Source organism: Sciurus vulgaris (assembly GCF_902686455.1).
Source record: "Sciurus vulgaris genome assembly, chromosome: 2".
NCBI classification, from domain to species: domain Eukaryota; kingdom Metazoa; phylum Chordata; class Mammalia; order Rodentia; family Sciuridae; genus Sciurus; species Sciurus vulgaris.
In genome coordinates, this window is record NC_136462.1 from 110373421 (window position 1) to 110393612 (window position 20192).

The following is a 20192-nucleotide window of genomic DNA, read 5'->3' on the forward strand; positions in this document are numbered from 1 at the left end:
AGAAATTTATAAAGAGAATAGGTTGACACAAAGTTGCCCCCAGAGTCCTGGCTTATTCATTCATTCATTGCATACTTCTCCAGCCTCTCTGCACAGCCATACTGTGCACAGTACCCTATCTCTGCAATCCAGGCACAGTGAATAAAGGCTTCTATCAGTTTGAGGATAAATAGCTTCAAGGAGACTTTAAGCATATCCAGACATGAGACATACATAATTGATTATTTAGGGACAATAAGGTCTTGACTGAGGATGATTTTGTTTTCTGAAGAATTACTTGCTACCCTGACCTCTGACTGCTAGATTCAGAGCATCACTGGATATTTTCAAGAAAGCATTTTATATGTTGCAAAGGACTGCAGCAGCAGATCATGTATACATATTCCTTCCTCTATTGACAGGCCCATGAAGCCTGTGGTCCTATGGAAATCGATTCAGCTCTGAACACAGTGCAGACACTTAAGAATGAGCTGCAGGATGCCAAGATGGCAGCTGTGGAGAGTCAGCTCAAGCCACTTCCAGGGGAAACGGTGAGCCATTCGAGCCAACTGGGGTGTGGGCTCTGCCTTTGTTTATCATGTTAAAACATTTTTTTAAAGTTCAGTTTAGTGTCCCAGAATTTCAAGCATTTTGAATGCAGTGCCCTAGATTAGCCACATTTCTTTAGAACAGCATTAAGATCTAAATCACTCTGTAGGAGCTTCTCTTGATGGGGGTGCGTGTGCTTTCCTAGAGTTTGGCTGAGGATAAACAGGCATCTATTAATGTTTACCTCTTTTTGAAAAATGAGATAAATGCTAGTGTTTCAGCCCAGTGTTCTAATCCTGTGGTTTTTTACTGAAAAGAATATCCCATGCAGGCCACGAGACTAGAGCTGGAGCTGGGAGTACTGGCTTCTGGACCCAGCTGTGTTATCAACTAGCAGTAGACAGCATCTTCTCTGAGTCTTGGGTATCCATTAAATGGGTGGCAATGGATTGTAATGGTAAACACAGGAAAGATGATGAACAGTCATGTTTAGGGAAAAAAAAAAAAAAAAAAGTGCAAGGCACTGAGATGGACCATAGCAAAGCACTTTAAAATAGGAAGCCACAAATGGATGATGGCACCATAGATCTAATGTGATCACATTATGATACCTCCTGATCCTCACATTCAGAGTTTTCTTGGCTAGATATTACCAGTTCTCATTTTACCAATCCTGATTACTTTCCTATCTTTTTCTGAACATTGCTAATAAAATGCCACCATTTATTAAGCACCTGTTAAGCACTGTACAAACATTCACAATCTCATTTATACTGATAGTAACCCAATAAAAGTTTCCTTAAACCCATTACCACCTGAGGAAAACAGTCACCAGAGATTGTCACTGTTCTGTTCAGTGTTATCTGCCAACTAGTGACAGAATCAAGGTTTGAATCCAGATTTGTAGGACTCTAAAACCTTTGCTGATAGTGTCTTTGTTTGTTTGTAGTGCTGGGAATTGAACCCAGGGCCCCATGCATGCTAGACATACACTGTACCACTCAACCAAATCCCAGCCCTAAGAGCCTCTGCTCTTAACTACTGATGCTTTTTGAATGAACTGAAGTCTTTTTGAACATAAAGAGACTTTGGGAGCACCTAATGTGCCACAGAACAATGTCTGAGCCATTAGAAGCACATAGAAAATACTTCTTAAATCAAGTTACCCCTAATTGTAAAGATGAAGAAACACAGGTTTAGAGAGGTTAAGTTACTTAACAGGTCACCCAGCTAATGACAGACACAGAGCCCGCAAGGGCCTGACCTGACATGTATTCCATCTTGTACATAAAACAAAGGGTCGAATAGAATGCAAGAAATGCCATGTAATTTTCAAAGAAAGTGCCTTACAATATGTGTGCACTCTGTTATATTGTTGGCTGTAATGGGCCAGGTTTATTTGTATTCGAAGGCACAGCCTCTCTTGGGAAAGATGTTTCAGGGTTAAAGCTGCATGTAGTCCCTTATTCCTTTCTGCACTTTCACAGTGCGCCTAAACATTCTCTTCCAAAACATTGTCCTCAGCTACTAAGCAAATAATTATCCATCTCCTAGGCCTTTACTGACTTGGTTCTCTGAATTTTTTTTTTTCAGCTTACAGAGCAAGATAACATGCTGTTCATGGGAAGCAAACACTCTGCCCATTTTCTTAATCTCATTTACCACTCCGAACCTCCATTCCTCTTGCATTTCCTTTCACTTGGAAGTCCTTGAAGTATAATGATCAAATTGAACAATTTAAGTTAATGGTCCCACGTGCCAGTTAGGTGGTGCAGCTGGATGTCTGCCCACTTCCGGCCAAGGCATAATTAATGACCACTAAGGATTTGTTGCAGACTTTTTAAGTTAGCTTCTACAGGCGTAATGCTAATAGCTACCACTTGAGAACCTATGTTCATTCTCCGAAGACCTTCTCAGCTAGGCATATTATGATCTCAGAAAACTGGGGCTGAGAGGCTTACCTAGTCTCACACAACTAGTAATAGGGAGCAAGGGTGTATATCCTGGTTATTTATTCTAAAGCCAGGCTCTCTCCCCTGTTTCTTTTGCTGCTGTAGCACCATGGTTTCCTGGGTGGAAGAAGTCTGGGCTCTAGGGTTGATCTGCATTCTTGCTCCAAATTATGCTGAGACCTCAGTAGATTTTTTTTTCTCTTAAGTCCTCTCCTCCTTGAATTTTTCTAATAGCTGGAAAAATGTGCTCAGGACCTGGGAAGCACCTCTAAAGCAGTGGGCTCCTCCATGGCACAGCTCCTAACCTGCGCTGCTCAAGGCAATGAGCACTATACAGGTGAGACTCTGCCCTTCATGATGCCAGGTGGCACCACTATGAGGGTCTGGAAAGGGAGTTTGCTGATGGAACAATAAACCTGTTGTTTTTTCCAGCAGTTCACAGCATATTTTTTTATTACCTTCCATACACTTGCTATTGGATTTATTACTAAGAATACAAAGACTAATAAAGTGACCCAAACCATGGGTCACCCCTACTAGACAACAAGCAAATAGTGATTATAGACATCTAAGTCTGTCTCTGACTCCAAAAATTCCACTAATGTAGAGGAATTAAAAAAAAAAAAAGAATAAGATATGACAACAAATAAGATGTCAGTGAAATTTTGGAAGATGCAAGACAGATAAGTGGTAACTGACAAATTAGAATGAACACAAATTTACAATCTCCAAAGGGAAGGAACCAAAAGGAGCAGATTTGTGCTGCAAAACTGGGATGGGGGCAGATGAGCTGAGTATTGGCTATGATAGGTAACCCTGAAAGGCAGCAGATTCCTTAAGTAGAAGTCTGTATAAGCAAAAGATAGTGTAATGCTATGAAAAATGGAAAGGAAATGCTAACATAGTAGGCAAACTATACAACTCTGAAGTTTAAAAATGAAGTTTGAATATAAGCACCTTGTTTAAAAATAGGAAATAATGAAAGAAAACTGAGTGGCTCTGAAGTGGGAATTAGGTGGCGAGAACTAGGTTATAGATTATTGCTTTCATTTTACAGTAGAACTGTTTGACTTTTTAAAAAATATCTATTTATTACTGAAGTATAATGCACGTATAGAAGACAGCATAAGTTCTAAGAAGATACCTTTGTGATACGATTTACCACAAATAGAGGGCACCCAAGAAGCCACCACCAAGATCAAGGAGAGGAATATTTTCCTTGGAATATTTCATCTTGGTTGCATCCTGTCCCTGCTAGCAGTCACTGTGTCCCCTCTCCTTCCCCAGAGGCAAAGGTCCTTGACTTCTAATAGCACAGATTAATTTTTACTGTAAGGACATGAATAAACAGAATCCTACAACTGTATTCCTTTATGTCTAGCTTCCTTTGATCATTATTATATTTGTGAGATTTGTGTATGGTGCCTGTAATAGTTTTTATTTCTATTGCTTTCTATAGGATTTTGTTGTATGAATATTCCTGTATTCTTTATGTTATTTATGGATATATTGGTGTTTCCCAAAACACTACCATAAATAATTCTAGTACATGTTTGGTGAGCGAAACTGAGCATTTTCTAGATTATACCTGGAAGTGGCCTTGCTGGATCAGAGACTTTCCATATACCCACTACATTCCTTTAAGCAGTAGATGAAAACTCCAATTGTTCAACATCCTTGCCACCACTTTGTATGGTCAGTTTTTTTTTTAGTTTTAGCCACTCTGGTGATTGTAGAATCACATTATAATTTTAATTTGCTTTTTCTTATGAACAATGTGATTGAAGATCTTTTCATATCTTTTTTTATCTCACCTTATTTTTGAATAGCTTCTGCATATCAGAGAAGACATTTAGCCTTGATTTTTTGGGTCTGGTTTATTTCACTTAAGGTTTGCTGACATTTTTATGAAATACATGTATGTCTTTTGCCCATTTTTTTAAAACATGGGTTATTTATCTTTTCCCTACTTATAGAATTTCTGTGTCACTTGGGCATTTGTCATATCTTCTGGCTGGCTTTTACTCTTTTAAATGTGTTTTTTGATGATCAAAAGTTCTTTTAATATAGTCCAATTACAGTTCTTTTCCTTTATGGTTAGTACTTTTTTTGTTTCCAATTTAAAACTTTTGTTTAGGTCAATTTTCTCCTATCTGATTCAATGTAACCCCAAGTTTTAGAACTTGGGTTTTTTTGTTGTGGTTTGTGCAGGAGCATAAAGTTTTTTTCCTCTGGCATATTCTAGAACTCTTCTGTTTTCCTGTCATGTTTAGAACTATGATGCATCTGGAATTGAGTTGTGTACCATAAGGTTCCAGTTTAATTGTTTTCCACACAGATATTCATTTGATCCAGCACCACTGATTGAAAAGAACCCTGTCCCCAGTGGTCTTTAATGCCATTGTGTTGTAAAGTGACCACAGATGTGTGGGGAAGCTTGTGTTGCTATTTCTTTCCATTCATTTAACTGCCTATTTTTCATACACACTTTCTGAATTACTGCAGTTGTACTGTAAGTCTTCACGTCTGGTAATGTTAAGTCCTCCAACTTTATTTGGCTCCCTCAAGTTAGTGTTGGCCATTCTTGGCTCTTAGCATTTACACGTAAATTCTAGATTCATTCCTTAAGAAGTAACCCTGAACATTGCAGTTCCCTCTCTCTGCTTTACTTCCTTTCGAGATCTTGGCCCTCTTTATCTCAACTCCCTGCTATTGCTCCAGGGACTTCAAACAGATGTTTCATGTTTTCCAGTGTTGTCAGGTGTTTCTTGTGGGGAGTTGTTTGAAGTGAGTTATTCTACCACTAAAAGCAAAATCCTAAGAGCACAATAGGAACAAAACAGAAGTTATGCTATAATGCGATACCTGCAATGAATATAAGTAATTCTATCCTAATGGAAGGGTAAGGGGAATTTTCAGAGCAGAATTGACGCCTACCAGTATTTGAAGATTGTTTAGGACTTTTTAGTATTCTGGGAGGAAAATGTGTGCATAAATTGTCACAAAATGTAAGGTATATGAGACATTTCAGTTTCAAAAACATTCCCAAAAGCTTGACATCTGAAATGCATTTTTAGTGGAGAGAAGGCTGTTTTACAAGTTGCATCATCTGATACAACATCCAGGATGGCAGGTTGCCTCCTTGGTGTCTGAAAAACAGCCTAGACTTAGCAGCATTTAGTTTTGGCAGGCATGGAAGTGGGTGCTACATGTGCAATATCTGAAAGGCAGAGACGAAGATTGGGCGAAGGGACTGAGAAAGTTCAAGCAAAAAGGCCAGGAGGAAGGTGAGGAATAAGGAGATACAGTTGGAAAGTTAGACCAAGGCCAGCTCCCAAAGGACATCATAAGCCAATGTGAATGGTTTGGAGTCTCAACAAAGAACATGTGAAAATACCCAAGGGTTTTTAGCTGTGGGTGTGGCTTAGATTGCCTTTGGTATAGGTTGCCCTTCTTTCTGTGTGTGGAGTAGATTGAAGAGAAACAGATGGAGATGGAGACTAGCAAGTAGGCTGTTGCCTTCATCCAGATAAAGTGTGGTAGTGTTCTGCAGTGGTTAGTCAAATTTCTATCACTATAATGAAATACCTAAAATAATTAGTGTATATAGAGAAAAGGTATACTTTGGATCACAGTTTTAGAGGTACCAGTCCATGATTGGGGCTGCAGTAAGACTGAATATCATGGTGGGAGCACATGGTGGAGCAAGCCTGCTCACCTCATGGCCAGAAAGCAAAAGAGAATGAGGAGGGGGCTGCGGGAAACTGAAAAATCCCCTTCATGGGCACACCCACAATGACCTAAAGACCTCTCACTAGACCCCACCTCTTAAAGGTTCCACCACCTCCAAATATCTCCACCTTCACCGTCTCCAGTGGAGACAAGGTAGTAGAATTTTGAAGCAGAGACCTGACAGATCTTGGTGACCAGTTAGATACTGGCAGGGATGGAGGTAAGGAAGGAAACATAGACAACTCTAAGTGGCCTGTTAGCAGAATGAAAAGTTGTATGGGTGAAAGTGATAGTTGAAGGATGCTGATTTCCTCTTCAAATGGATGTGATTTGAAGTGCCTGTAGTGTGTGTTAAGTAGAGGTGTCATTAGGAGCTAGATCTTTGACTCTGGAACTCTAGAGAAAGAAGACTGGGATGTAGATATGGATTTAAAAATTATTAGTGAAATAATGATTGAAACCATGAAAGTAGACAAGTCTGCCTGTGGAATGTTAATCAGATGTAACTCTGAAGAACCCAACTAGATAAGGAGGAAGCTGAGCAATAGAAATATTTGAAAGAAATGGGAACTGCCCCAATAGGGAGGGCAAGGAAACTGGGAGAGAGATGTCTCCAGAGCCAAAGATATAGCTGCTGCCCAGAGGGTATGGAAAAGAGGGACTTAGAAGCATCTATTAGCTAGCTTTATGACTAAGGAGGTTACAGCTCTTGTTGAAGGCAGTTTCTGCAAAGTTGAAGAATGGGTGAGAAGCAAAAAGAGAGACAACAAATGTGAATGAGGTCTCAATAGGTCTTAGTTCCCTTGTCCCCAACTGAGGTGTGTGAAATATCCAGATGATACATGTTCACTGCCACATGGCTGCATTTGAAAGCAAGTGTGTTTTTGTTTGGCCAGTGAAATACTCAAAATACATTTCTACACGTGTGAATGCACTTACATTGGACCTGGTGTGCATACTTTGGAACAGATTAAAGATTTATCTCCTACCTATTTTTTTTTTTTAACTTTGTGAGCCTTCTGTGTGATCTAATGCTGTTTTGACATAATCCTCATGAATTCTGATAAAGAATAACAATCTTTATGAAAGATACTGCTATATTTGATATTACTTGCTATGTCTTAAGACTTTGCTATTGAGTATAATTTAAGATCCAGGTGGCAAGAATACCCTGAAACTTATTGGTGTTTCCAAAGGATTGTGGTTTTTGAAACGGAAGTCTGCTTTAGAATTTCCCACTTTCAGGTCTGGCATTGTGATTCACACTTGACTATGAGAACAGCTTCATGTGGCTTGCTTGGACATGTGACTCTGATGTGGATACCATTGAGAATGTGGCTATAAATGCAGCCCTGTTCAGTTGTGGGTGTTCACTGAACTCTATGGTCCCTGGTGGCCTTATTTCTTCTTTCTGATAGTGGAGCTTCCTCCTTCTGGGAAATTTGATTCCTCCAAAAAAGATCCTTGATGTGCCTTGAGATTTCACCTTGAGTCCTCAGCAGAAAATAAGTGAGATGGACAAAATAAGGTTTTTGAACTTTAGCTTTTCCAGTTTCTGCCTTTTAAAAATTGAGTCTATAAAAGATCTTCCACAAAATGATTTTTGCATAAACATGCCTTTTTTTAGGTACATATGATAAATGTTTTATTCTTCTAAATTCTTACATAACTCAAATAGAAATGGATTCAAGCATCCAAATAATAAACTGGAAGATAAGTCCTCTTGTCTAGAAATCATAGCCTAAGATCTTCAAGTCTCAGCTTTTACAGAAAGCTGTGGGAAACTGAGGCCCATGGGAAAAGGCAGCAGTATAGACCACACAGCACATCAGCACAGAGGCAGAGAGCAATGAGGTCTTAACCACATCTGGCGCCCTTTTGAGTGATGACATCTTTCAACCCTGAGCCCAAAGCTTAAATATGAAGTGGATGATAATTCCACTGGGCTTGGTTTTCTTTTTCTTAGCTGTATTTACCTTCATGTTTTCTCTTCTGGCCTTGATATTAAATCCTTCCATCTCACAAGTCATGTGATAAACAGATTGGCAGTTGGCAGTTTATAATCTGCCTTGATTAGATTGTAGAGTTCTATTCCAGGTGTGTGGCATACAAAATATTTACAGATTAGCAAGTCTATTGTTGCAAAGCTGTCTAGTTTTATGGGTCTGAGGCCTTGCACTTGAGGAGCTTCATCCTCAGTAATGTGAAGCTCACCTTCTGCATCTTACTGGTTCAGCTAAAGCAGCCCTACTAAAGGACATGCTCAGGGGCACCTAGAGACCACCCAGCTGATCCTGCTGAAGATAGTCATTTCAGAGCTTAAAGAGACATTGGTTTCTGTGGTTTTCATGCATGTCTTTTATGTTCTAACAAGCTCTCACAGCTCTCTCTTCTAAGGAGCACCCTTAAGATTGTTTGACTTGGAGCTTGGGAAATGCAGTTTTAGCTCTGGTACTGCCTATAAAGTGTAAAGTTTGTGGACAAGAAGCTGTTAGTGCTGGACCTCATTTGTGAAATGGGTCAATGAGATGAGCTCTGGGGCTGCCTGTACCACAGATTATTTTGTCGAATTCTCCAGCATCTCCAACCTCCATGCTCTTCTTGGTGCTTAGGACTGAGTGCCTTGTAGTTAGACTAATGTTTATTTGGCATGAAGTGATGGAATAGTTTTAAAGGACTAGTTTATATTCATAGCTTATCACCAATCTCATCATCTGTTTAAAAGTGGATTGAAAGATAATCAGGCAATTGACAAAATGAATAAATATCCAAATAACTTTTAAATGTATAAAAAAAGTAAGCTCCTCATTACTCATTAGGAATGTGAAAGTTAAACCTCATTGAGATGCAATTACACTTGCACTAAACTGACTAAAATTCAAAAATCCTATTGGCTAGGATGTAGAGCAATTGGAACTTTGATACATTGCTGGTGGAGGGTATAATGGTAAAACCACTTTGGAAAACTGTTGCATAGTGTCTTCTAAAGTTAAATCAACACTTGCTCTTTTGTGCAGCAATTCAATTCCTAGGTTTAGGTCCAAGAGAGAGAATTTTATGTGTGTATCTGCATGTATGTGCAAGAACTTTCCTTGAAGCTTTATTCATAATGCCCAAAATGAGAAACAACCCAAATGTGCATTTGCAGAATAACAGATAAACAGATACTGATGTCTCCAAATAGCAGCATACTACCCAGCAAGAAGAAAGAATAAATTGCTACACATAACGTGTGAATCTCACTGCATGATGGAAAGGGAAAGAAACCAGACACAAAGGATACACAGTGTGTGGTTTTATTAACATGAAGTTTAAGGACAATAGTAAAACTAATCTGAGGTGATGTTAGAATACTGATTACTTCTGGTGTGTGGGGCATTGTTGGGGAAGGGCACAGGTGATGGTGGATATGTGGATGTTTCCATATGTACAAATTCACAGAGCTGTTCACATAGATTTGTTTATTATGTGTGTGTAGGTTATATCCCAATAAAGGCAATTGGGAAGAAAAGTGAATTAAAACAACCTCCTGCAAATGGTGCCTGGACACACCAGGGACCTCCAACTATGCTATGGCTCTCCCATCCTTGGTGTGTTGGGCCTAGGGATGTGTAAGGCAGTAGGAGCAAGGGAAAACAGAAGGAAGTCTTTGCATTATATTTGTTACAGCATCTCTGATTTATTTGAGAAGCACAGCAATTCAAATTTTATAAATGTCAATCCAGTGCTCCCCCTATGCTAGATTCTGATGCAGAGGGGGCCTTCGTCCAGAGGTCTATTCCCAAGTAAAAGTATGACATTTAGATGGAATCTAATAAAAAGTCTGATGGGCTTACTTCCCCAGGAGTGGCTGCCAGAGAGACAGCCCAAGCTCTGAAAACGCTGGCCCAGGCTGCCCGGGGAGTGGCTGCATCTACGAGTGACCCTGCTGCTGCCCACGCCATGCTAGATTCTGCCCGAGATGTGATGGAGGGCTCTGCCATGCTCATTCAAGAAGCCAAGCAGGCCCTGATTGCACCTGGAGATGCAGAGAGTCAACAGAGACTAGCCCAGGTGAGGCTCAGAATTGGGAATCGTTATCCTTTGCACACATGTGTTGGCAGGCCGATTCCTGGGTGCTTTCTCTTGGTGTTTGTGAATGCTTTGATTCAGTGGATGTTTTCATAACCTTCCACAGTGCCATAACAATGCTGACCCATACATGATACTCACTCTTGTTAGTCTTGCCTAGTATTTCCCACATTAATTTCAGCTCTGCCCACTTCTCAGTCAGTAGAGGGTATGGGGGCCTTTGCACTCTATCCTGGGAGGTTTAGAACTTTAGACACATTTGTTTTGGGTCAATATGTGCTGCCTAGCCTGGGAGGTGAAGAACACGTAGGAGGTCCAGCCACTCAAAAGTTTTTACCTTAACTCCCTATTACCCCTGCGGGTGAGTCTCAGACCACATGATGAAACCAGTCAACATCCAGGCAAAATTCTAGACATGGGACTGGGAAGGAGATATTTTGGATTAAAAGTAATGACAGACCCCACCTCTTAAGACCTAACTTTCCTTTAAACTGAGGGTACCAAAGAGTGCAAATAAGAACCACTTCATTACTCTAAAAAGGCAATGTGTCAGCTGTTCCCATTAATCTGGAAGTGCTTGAGCTTTGTCCTTGGGCACCGTGAGGTTTGGGGGTGATGGCACCAAAGAGTCGCTGAGCAGAAATCAACCACAGGCCTGGCTGACAGTGACCCAGAAGAACTCAAGGCCTGCTTCCACCTCGGTAACCTCGACAGGGCTGTCATGGAGAACGATATTTCCGTTTTCCTTGATACAAGGTATCTGGGTTTGAATCACAAGCTATGATTCAGCCTGGCTTTGGGGAGCAGGTAGGATGTGCCTGACACAGGATGTTAACCCTAGTGAAGGGGGGGATTTTGTTTTTGGATGGCAGACGTGAATGAGGTGATTTAATAAACAGTGTCCGGCAGATGCTGGTGGATAATTTCCATGTTTCTGTCAGCTCTGCATATTTTCACTGCTCATTTTCCCAAGAATGTGCAAAAATGTTTGTACTAAAAGCTGCTTTCTTATGATGTCTGTCTCCCCTCATGTATTCAGGTGGCCAAAGCTGTCTCTCACTCCTTGAATAACTGTGTGAATTGCCTTCCTGGGCAGAAGGATGTGGATGTGGCCTTGAAGAGCATTGGGGAGTCCAGCAAGAAGCTGCTTGTGGATTCGGTGAGAGGTTCCTGACTGGGAAGGGGCACATGGGGCACTTGGCCCACTTCTAGGTGCGATTGGGTCTTCTTCCTCCTGTGGAGTCTTTGAGCAACTAGCCTTTCCTTTAGAAGTGGTATTTCTCCTGCCTATTTGCTTTTCTGTTGATTTTCTGACCACCAAAGTTCCCAGATGGAGCTTTTAAAATTTACTCATGGGGCTTGGGAGATAGCTCAGTTGGAAGAGTGCTTGCCTTGTAAGCACAAGGCCGTGTGTTCGATCCCCAGCACCAAAAAAAAAAAAAAAAAAAAATTTACTCATTAAGTCCATATTGCTGTTAGAGACAGAAGAGCAGGTATATGGTCATCTCCCCTCTTCTGTGGACATGTCAGATACTGATGAACAAGCAGTGGAGGTGCGTGTGTGTTCAAGACTTGTTTGGAGAGTAGGTGGTCCAAGGACTTTCACTTTGGGACCATCCCCATCCCTGCTTTCTGAATCTGCTGACAGAGAATTTATTTTTGTCTTTATTTCTTCTCTGTGCAGGTGTACCCACAGTGTATGCTGGTGGTAATAGAGTCTAGCTTAGCTCTCCGGAACATTTCACTAACAGTTACAGTTCTTCAAATGACACTGGTATTCTGTTAAAAAAAAAAAAAAGTGATTAATAAAGACCACTAATAAAACAAAATTAATGGCTGTTAGTTTGGAAAATCATGATTTGTTCTTTTAGTTCTAAAAAGCTAAGACTGAGAAATTCCATCTTGAGAGAGCCAAAACAGGGTGGTAGTTCCAAGAATGGATCCTGGAGTCAGGCTGCCTGGGTGTGAATCCCGTCTCTCCACTTAGATGAGCACGAGCACCTGCAGATGACTTCTTACTGATTTTCCATCTACAGTGAATGGCCTTGAGTCTGTTCTGTAAATAAGGATGGATAGATGAGTGCAGATATGTTGAAAACCAAACCTCACCTGGACTCAGACCACAAAAGCCTTTCAGTCTTGATGACTCAAATGCATTCCTAGGAAGTCTTTCTTTCCTCCACAATGCCTGTCTTTATCCCTCTTGAACAAGGTAAAACTTATGGGGTGTGCCTTCTTTCCCCATAGCTACCTCCGAGCACAAAGCCTTTCCAGGAAGCCCAGAGTGAACTGAATCAGGCAGCAGCTGATCTGAACCAGTCTGCTGGGGAAGTTGTCCACGCCACCCGGGGCCAGAGTGGAGAACTGGCAGCAGCCTCTGGAAAGTTCAGTGATGATTTCGACGAATTCCTAGATGCTGGCATCGAGATGGCTGGCCAAGCACAGGTGGGTGTGGAGGTACTATCTGTCCAGAGCTGAGCCTCTGCTCTGAGCTTTCCACCTTTGAGGCCCACTGGGCAAATGGGCATAGGGAACCTGTAAACAGGCCATGGTACATTCCTTTTGCTGCTTGGGAAGCTCTGTGACCTCATAGGAATGGCATTCCCAAAGATGTCTCAGCTTATGTATGAGCTGCTCCTCGTGATGAGGGATGACTTTTCCCACGATTCTCCAGCAGAATCCATCCTCTCACTTATTCCATTTGGAGGAAGAGTAGGAGGAAGGACAGTGTTTAACTGAGATGAGGACAGCTTTTCAAATGTGGAATAATACAGTTTAAAATACACACACACACACTTGAGGTGTAGTGGGTTTGTTTGGAGGACTGTAGTCTAATACTGAGTGTCAAATGATTTAAAATTACCTTCTTCACGTGCTTAAAAAAATTACCTCCTACAGATGAACAGATAAACCTCTTGTTTAGAACACAAAAGCATGATCAGTCAGGTACCAACTTGTAGGGATATTTTTTTCTGAGCCCCTCTGAACTCCCTAAAAGAGATATCCCAGTGGTTTTTGCTCTGTTATTCACAAAGTATTGTTTCTTAGATGGCAAGGTAGGTGAGAAATGGGTCCTTTCCTGAATCAGGATCTTCTGGGTTGCAGTCAGCTCTGAACATTGAAGCAGTGCTGTTCCTTTGTGCCAGGCCGAGATGTGCAAGCTACCGGACAACTCCAGCATTGTTGAGCAAGATGCTGGAATTGTGGCCCCATCTGTGCATTGGTGCCGCTCGCTGGCTCTCTCCTCCCCCTGCTATAGTGCCTCCAGTTGTGAGAAAGCACAGCTCCTGGCTGACCCGCTTAGGCGTGGATTTCTATCCCTGATGCATGCATCTTGCTCTAAGCATCTGTTTGAAGAAGGGAAGACACTAGTCAGTATCTCAATGAGTTAGGCATGTGCAGCCTGGGCTTCATGTGATCTCCACAGATAACTTGCCTCTGCCTCAGGATGTTGCTTCTAACTCTCTGAATGCTTATGAGGAGAATGGACAGTTCCTCATGACTCTGACTCCTTTTGACCTTCCAGACGAAAGAAGACCAGATTCAAGTGATAGGGAACCTCAAGAATATTTCTATGGCATCCAGCAAGCTATTATTAGCTGCCAAGTCTCTCTCTGTAGATCCAGGAGCGCCCAATGCAAAAAATCTTCTAGCTGCCGCTGCAAGGTAAGAATAGGACAAAGTGTGCTTTCATGCGTGTTTAAGTGATGTCTCTGCAGATCGAATATGTGCCCAACATCCTGCCACTTTTGCTGAGCAAAGAATTGGTGGTGTCCTTTTGTCATTGGAGGTAGTCAAGAGTGATGGAGAATGTGTTTTTTTGTAAAACTGGCTCCTCTCCATGTTCTTTTCCCACTAAGAACATCTGTCGTCTTATACAGCCTTTCCAGTAGGGACTTGCTTAGATTTAAAGCCACCATCGACTGGCAAACATGAAAGCTTAGATTTTTCAGATGATGAAAGTAATAGATGCTTATTGAAAAGGAAATCAGAAAATACTAAAAACAAAGAGGAGAGCAATACTTAAAAACCATTCACCAGACATTTATTCAGCACATACTATATGCCTGGAATGGATATTAGACTGAATTTGACTTGTTCTCTCTGTCACATGTGGCAAAGCTCCAGTTTAGGATGAATGAGTAGTGGTGGAATAGCTCTTGAACTGAAGTAAAACATGAATCTGAATCTGGGAAGATTTCAGGTCCTCCTTTCCTGTTGTTTTCACCCAGGGAAGTAAGTAATACAATTTCTGCTCCTGGGCCACCACTGTGCCACTTCAGTTCAATAACTGGTGATTGAATGCTGGTATGTGGAGCAACTGCAGCAACAGCCCAGGACGATCTTCTATTAGCAATTCTACATTTTCCCTAACCCAGAAGAGAGGATATTTTACCAGGGGTGCTACAGATGCTTTCTTAGCATTGTTTGACATCATTTTATATATGGAAAAGCTGATCGTGGTGAGGCATTAATGAGACTATGAGAAGGGGTGTAGTCATTGGAAATCTTTTCAAAATGTGCAGTTTAGTGCTTAGCTTTAATTCCGCTTGCCTTTTCTTTTCAGCTTGGTTTTATTTGTTTGGTCATTGTGTTTTTTGTTTTGTTGGTTTTTTGGGGGGCAGTTTTTTTTTTTTTTTTTCCATTTCTTCATGTGACCCCTTGGAGCTCAGTGACCATTTAAATTGTCTGACTCAATACAACCAAATGCTAGTCCACTCTTTGATACTTGCCTCACTCAGTCATGTTGCTCGACCTGTCTAAACTTTCCATCTGCAAAATGGAGATGTGAACTACATTATCCTTCAGTTCTTTCCAGCTTTCATGGAACTAATAGTTAAGTCCTGTCTCTTCTTCCCTCTTGGCTTATAGAAGGATAGTTTTGTTTGTTTGTTCCTGTATGTGTGTGTGTGTGTGTGTGTGTTCACATATATACACATGCAGATACATAGATAGATGATAGATACATAGATAGATAAATAGGTAGATGGATAAATAGGTAGATAGATAGATATTGTTACAGACTGTCAGAGTACTTCCCTTGCAAGCCATTGAGTTTCTTCATTTAGTCACAGAAAATGTATTTTAACTGCAAACAATAGCTAGAGTCCCCAAGGGATTGGAAAATTATCTTCACATCTCCCCACCTCCACCTCATGCTTTGTGATTGTTCTGGTAAACAAGTGCCCTCCCTTGACAGTGTGGGGAGGCAGGATTGGGCGTGATGTCTATTTTGTAGAGCAGCTGTTTCTGATATAAAACCGTCTCTTGATCACTTCTTTTTTCCTACAAAGAGCCTTTGGATAAGGCAACTGATATTTCCAGGTATCTGAACTCAGATGTTTTTCATTATCTTCAAGTTTTTGCATCATTTCCAAATTATAATTTCCAACTTGGAACGTGTTGTTCATTCTCTTAAATTTATGGGGAGAAAGGGAAAATATAAGTTGCACTCTCTAAAATCCAGATAAGAACCCTGAAAGAATGTTGCTGGAATATGGCTCTGGCTATCTGCAGACCCCCTGGTGGTGGCACTGAGGACAGAGCCTGGAAATCAGAAAAAGCTTTCTGTTCCTCTGTCCAGAGTTTCTGCCTCTGGCAGGGCATTCCTACCCTAAGGGTTTGATAGCCAAGTATCTACTTAAAACTCCTCATATAAAAACAGTTGTCTGGGACGCAACTGTTGCAAGAAGATGCTGGCACATTCTCCTTGATTTCTTAGCACATTTTGGCAAGCTTCTGCTCCCTGGGTGGCCTCCCAGTGGAAACTCCAGCCTGGTCCAGTGGGTCAAGCAAGCTCTTATTGGGGTACAGCACTTGGCTAGGCCAGGGTTCATTCATTCATGCTTTTGTTCTTTCATGGGTTAATGACACAAATGGTTATCACAGGCCTGACCAGGGCCAGGCCTAGTGCTGGGTGTACATTGTGAGCATGACAGGGATGTGACCAGGATGGAGTTAGGGCAAGATGTAGAATGAGCCCCATGTTTCCTCCATGCCATAAGTACTCAGGAAGTCGAGCAGCAGGAACCTGATTTTATTGTCGTTAGTCTCAGTTCCACTGCCCTCCCTGTTCTTAGACAAGCCAAGCCATGCTGGTCTCTCACATGAATGTCCCCAGCTCTGCCTTGTCCTGCTGCTGGATCAGCAGTCTGGAACTTCTTGCTCTTTGGTATCTCTGTGGTCTTTCCTGCTCTCAGGAAAAGAAGGTCTGCTTCTGGAGAAAAGGTAGAGTATGTCTTTTTTCCTGGGCTCTGAATTCTGCTCCTAAGCCTAGGGACATTTAAGGGCCCTCCTCCCTTCGCTTATGAAAAGAAAGTCCTTTTCTAAATTGTATCCAATGTGATCATCTACCTTTGTCATTGGTTGGACTCTGGCTCTTTTCTGACAAATTAGATGGAGCTGAAGACCTTTCAGCAGCCATTCAGCAGGCTTTTCCCCAACCAGTCTGCACCTGGGCAAAGGAGGGCATACCTACTGTGAGCCCCTTCCCAGCAGCCTTGTGTACACCAACACCACCATAATGGCCAGAGGAAGTCCAGAGATGAGGACCCTCAGTGCCCAAAGCTGCCTTGAGATACAGGGGGCTTTAGCTGCTGTCTTCTAAGGATCTCCCAGGAACTCCCAGACAGTTCCTCCCCTCTGGCTACCTTTGGTTTGATGTTCCTGCTGGGCAGGCATCCTCCTGTCTCTAGAGACACTGAAAAAGGAGGATCCAGCAAGCAGCATGAAGGGGAGGAGGGTCTCTGCTATATACAAATATAAAAATAAAAATAGTGCCTTGGCTCTCTATTGGTGTCATCTAGAATGTTCTCTTTCCTTTTTCCAAATCAGAATCTCATTCAGCCTTACTTTCCCAATAGCTACAGTCTATATTGAGCATTTCCTTCCGTGCAGAATCCTTGCCCCATAGTTGAGGTTCCTATTCTTCTGTGCTCCCTGTGGGTCCCCATATTTATCTGGCCTCTCCTTCAGCAGCTCCTGTCTGGTGTCATGCCCTGATCACTGCTTTCCTGAGCTCAAGTTCTTTGTGTCTCTTCTCTTTCATTGTCTTGCCTCTCCAACTAGATTGCAAGCACCTTGTTGTCTTGGGGAGATTTAAACTATATTATTTGTCTTTAATCTCCATGCCTGGGCATAACAGGACCCAGGGAATACTTGTGGGTGGATATGATGGGCTCTTTCCTCCCTCCCAAAGCATCTCCTTCCTGAGGGAAGGGAGCTGTCTTAGGCTGCTTTAGTCCCTCCAGGCCCCTTATCAGGTGACTTGTGCTTCATAGGTGATTAAGAAGCTCGAATCTTTCACTCAGTTCTTTATCTATTTAAAATTTCCAGCCAGAGCAGTCAAACTTCAGTTGAATCAATTCAGCATCTCTGGACACTAAATGGTTTTTAAAAGAGGGCCCTTTTTAACCTCTGAGGTGGCAAATCCTAATGTTTAATATTAAGAATCTTTATCTATTTAAAGACTAAAATATAAGAAAATGTTATCTGTAGATTGTGAAATTATGGTCATCTAACCTTTTTGTATTTTTAAAAATGAGACCATAGCATTTTAAAAATGTATGAGCATTTTTTTAAATTATGGAAAAAAAAACTGTAGATCAGACCTATTTGGATTTCTGCTAATTTGGGTGATTTTTTTTTTTTTTGTTACACTATGTATTTATCAATTTGTAATTTCTTGGGATTTATTTATTTTTTTTAAAGTAACATTACGAAATTATAGTAACTGTTCCTTTGCTCATATAATAACTACCATTGTTTCAAACATAAAAATACTGTTTTTCCTTGTCAAGTATACATAGCCATTTGCCTCTAGAATACGCAGTTTATTATTTAGCAGTGTAATTCAGACTCTAAAATGAGTTGTAGGGATTACTCTAACCCAAATAATGCTCTTTGGGCATGGATCATTTACCCAGGAGACTCATTTAGACATGTGATGCTGCTCTGGCATTCTATGGATTATCTAACCTAAAACTATTAAATCTGTTGGCTTGGCTTTACTTTTTTTAATCCCAAGTTTTTACTTGAAAAAATGTTCGTATCTACAAAAAAGTTAAAATATGCCATAGCTGTGTATCCTCTGGATTCACCAATTGTAAATATTTAGTTTTTAAATGGAAAAACCTTTATATAGAAATTAGGTATTAAAAAAATATAAATCGGAAACACTTCAGAGAGACAGAAATGGAATGGAAAGCTTCTGTGATATGTGGATATATTCTCCAAATGACTTACCATCATGTTGAGGGCATTCTCCACCCAGTATGTTGACATTGCCAGCCTTTCCTTCTACAAAGTGGGTCTCAGGCCACCCACAGGCACGGTGCTGGACTCGGAGGAACACTTCAATGCATGCATCATTTACTGTGCTCACCAGGATCTTTGGACCAGGGACTGTCCAGCTGTTTCAGTCATTCTGCTTTGCAAGATGGAGGGCACAGTGCCTCCCTGTGATGCCCTAATTAAGCAATTTCCCCCCAATAAACAAATTACCCACGTCAATCTTAGAGTAGCTATTTGGGGATTCTTTCTTGAGTTCAAGAATGTTTTCCTTTTTTTCCATCACCTCAGCTAAATTTAGAATTGAAAGGAGTATCTCATCAAATAATTAAGCTGATTGCCTTTGTACATTGGTAACATCATTTTCCATCTAATTTGATATTCTGTGGCAAGCTGCAAAGCTATTTAACTAATAAAATGAGGCATCTTTTATATTAGACAATGTTGGTGATTAACTACAATATGTGGTTTTGTTTGTTTTAAGTTGCCCTTTAGCTAGAGTGCATAGGAAATGTGAATAGAATCCCAGGCCCCTCCTGAAGTAGGGACTCATTATGGCCCTGCAGAAAGAATAGTTTGGAGTTACACAAGGAGAAACACAAGCAGGCATGAGTTTAAGTCTTGTTTCTTTTTTTTTTTTTTTTTAATTTTTAAAAAATTTTAATTCATTGTACACAAATGGGGTATAACTTTCATTTCTCTGGTTGTACATGAAGTAGTAGTACACACACATTGTGTAATCATGTGTAATCATTGTGTAATCATATAGGGTAATGATGTTTGTCTCATTCTATTATCTTTCCTTCCCCCCACCCCTTCCCCACCCCTCATTTTCCTCTGCAAAATTCATCCTTTCCCCATTCTTACCTCCCCCACCCGTTATGTATCATCGTTCACTTATCAGAGAAATCACTCGGCCTTTGGTTTTTTGGGATTGGTTTATTTCACTTAGCCTGATATTCTCCAACTCCATCCATTTACCTGCAAATGCCATGATTTTATTCTTCTTTATGGCTAAATAGTATTCCATTGTCTATATATACCATAGTTTCTTTATCCATTCATCTATTGAAAGGCATCTAGGTTGGTTCCACAATCTAGCTATTGTGAATTGAGCTGCTATAAACACTGATATAGCTGCATCACTATAGTATGCTGATTTAAGTCCTTTGGGTATAAACCAAGGAGTGGGATAGCTACATCAAATGGTGGGTCCATTCCAAGCTTTCTAAGGAATCTCCATACTGCTTTCCAGAGTGGCTGCACTAATTTGCAACCCCACCAGCAATGTATGAGTGTGCCTTTTTCCTCATATCCTCACCAACACCTATTGTTGCTTGTCTGCACCTTATTTGTAGCACCCCAATAGGAAGTTAGCTCAACTCTCTCAAATATTTCACTTATAAAACACAAGGGTTTTCTATTTTTTTAACTGACACATAATATATACATATATTTATGATAATTATATATATATGCACACACATATATACATGTACACAATATGTAATGGTCAAATCAGGATAATAAGCATTTATATCTCCTCAAGCATTTGTCACTTCTATTCAGTTTAAGACTTAGAATACAGAGCTACAGTAATCAAGACTGTGGTACTGGTGA

General features: G+C 40.9%; 1 protein-coding gene across 3 annotated transcripts in view; it reads left to right on the forward strand.

The window, feature by feature from the left end:
• Positions 1-20192, forward strand: part of TLN2 (talin 2) — a 419729-nt gene that overhangs the window by 311820 nt on the left and 87717 nt on the right. Inside the window, exons 28-33 of one of the 3 annotated variants that reach the window (XM_079125623.1) lie at positions 402-530; positions 2715-2817; positions 10057-10265; positions 11323-11442; positions 12531-12728; positions 13810-13949. In XM_079125623.1, the coding sequence (XP_078981749.1) occupies positions 402-530; positions 2715-2817; positions 10057-10265; positions 11323-11442; positions 12531-12728; positions 13810-13949 (899 nt within the window). Of the gene's footprint in view, positions 1-366; positions 531-2714; positions 2818-10056; positions 10266-11322; positions 11443-12530; positions 12729-13809; positions 13950-20192 lie in introns of those variants that run through there. The other 2 variants (XM_079125621.1, XM_079125620.1) reach the window with 2 other exon arrangements.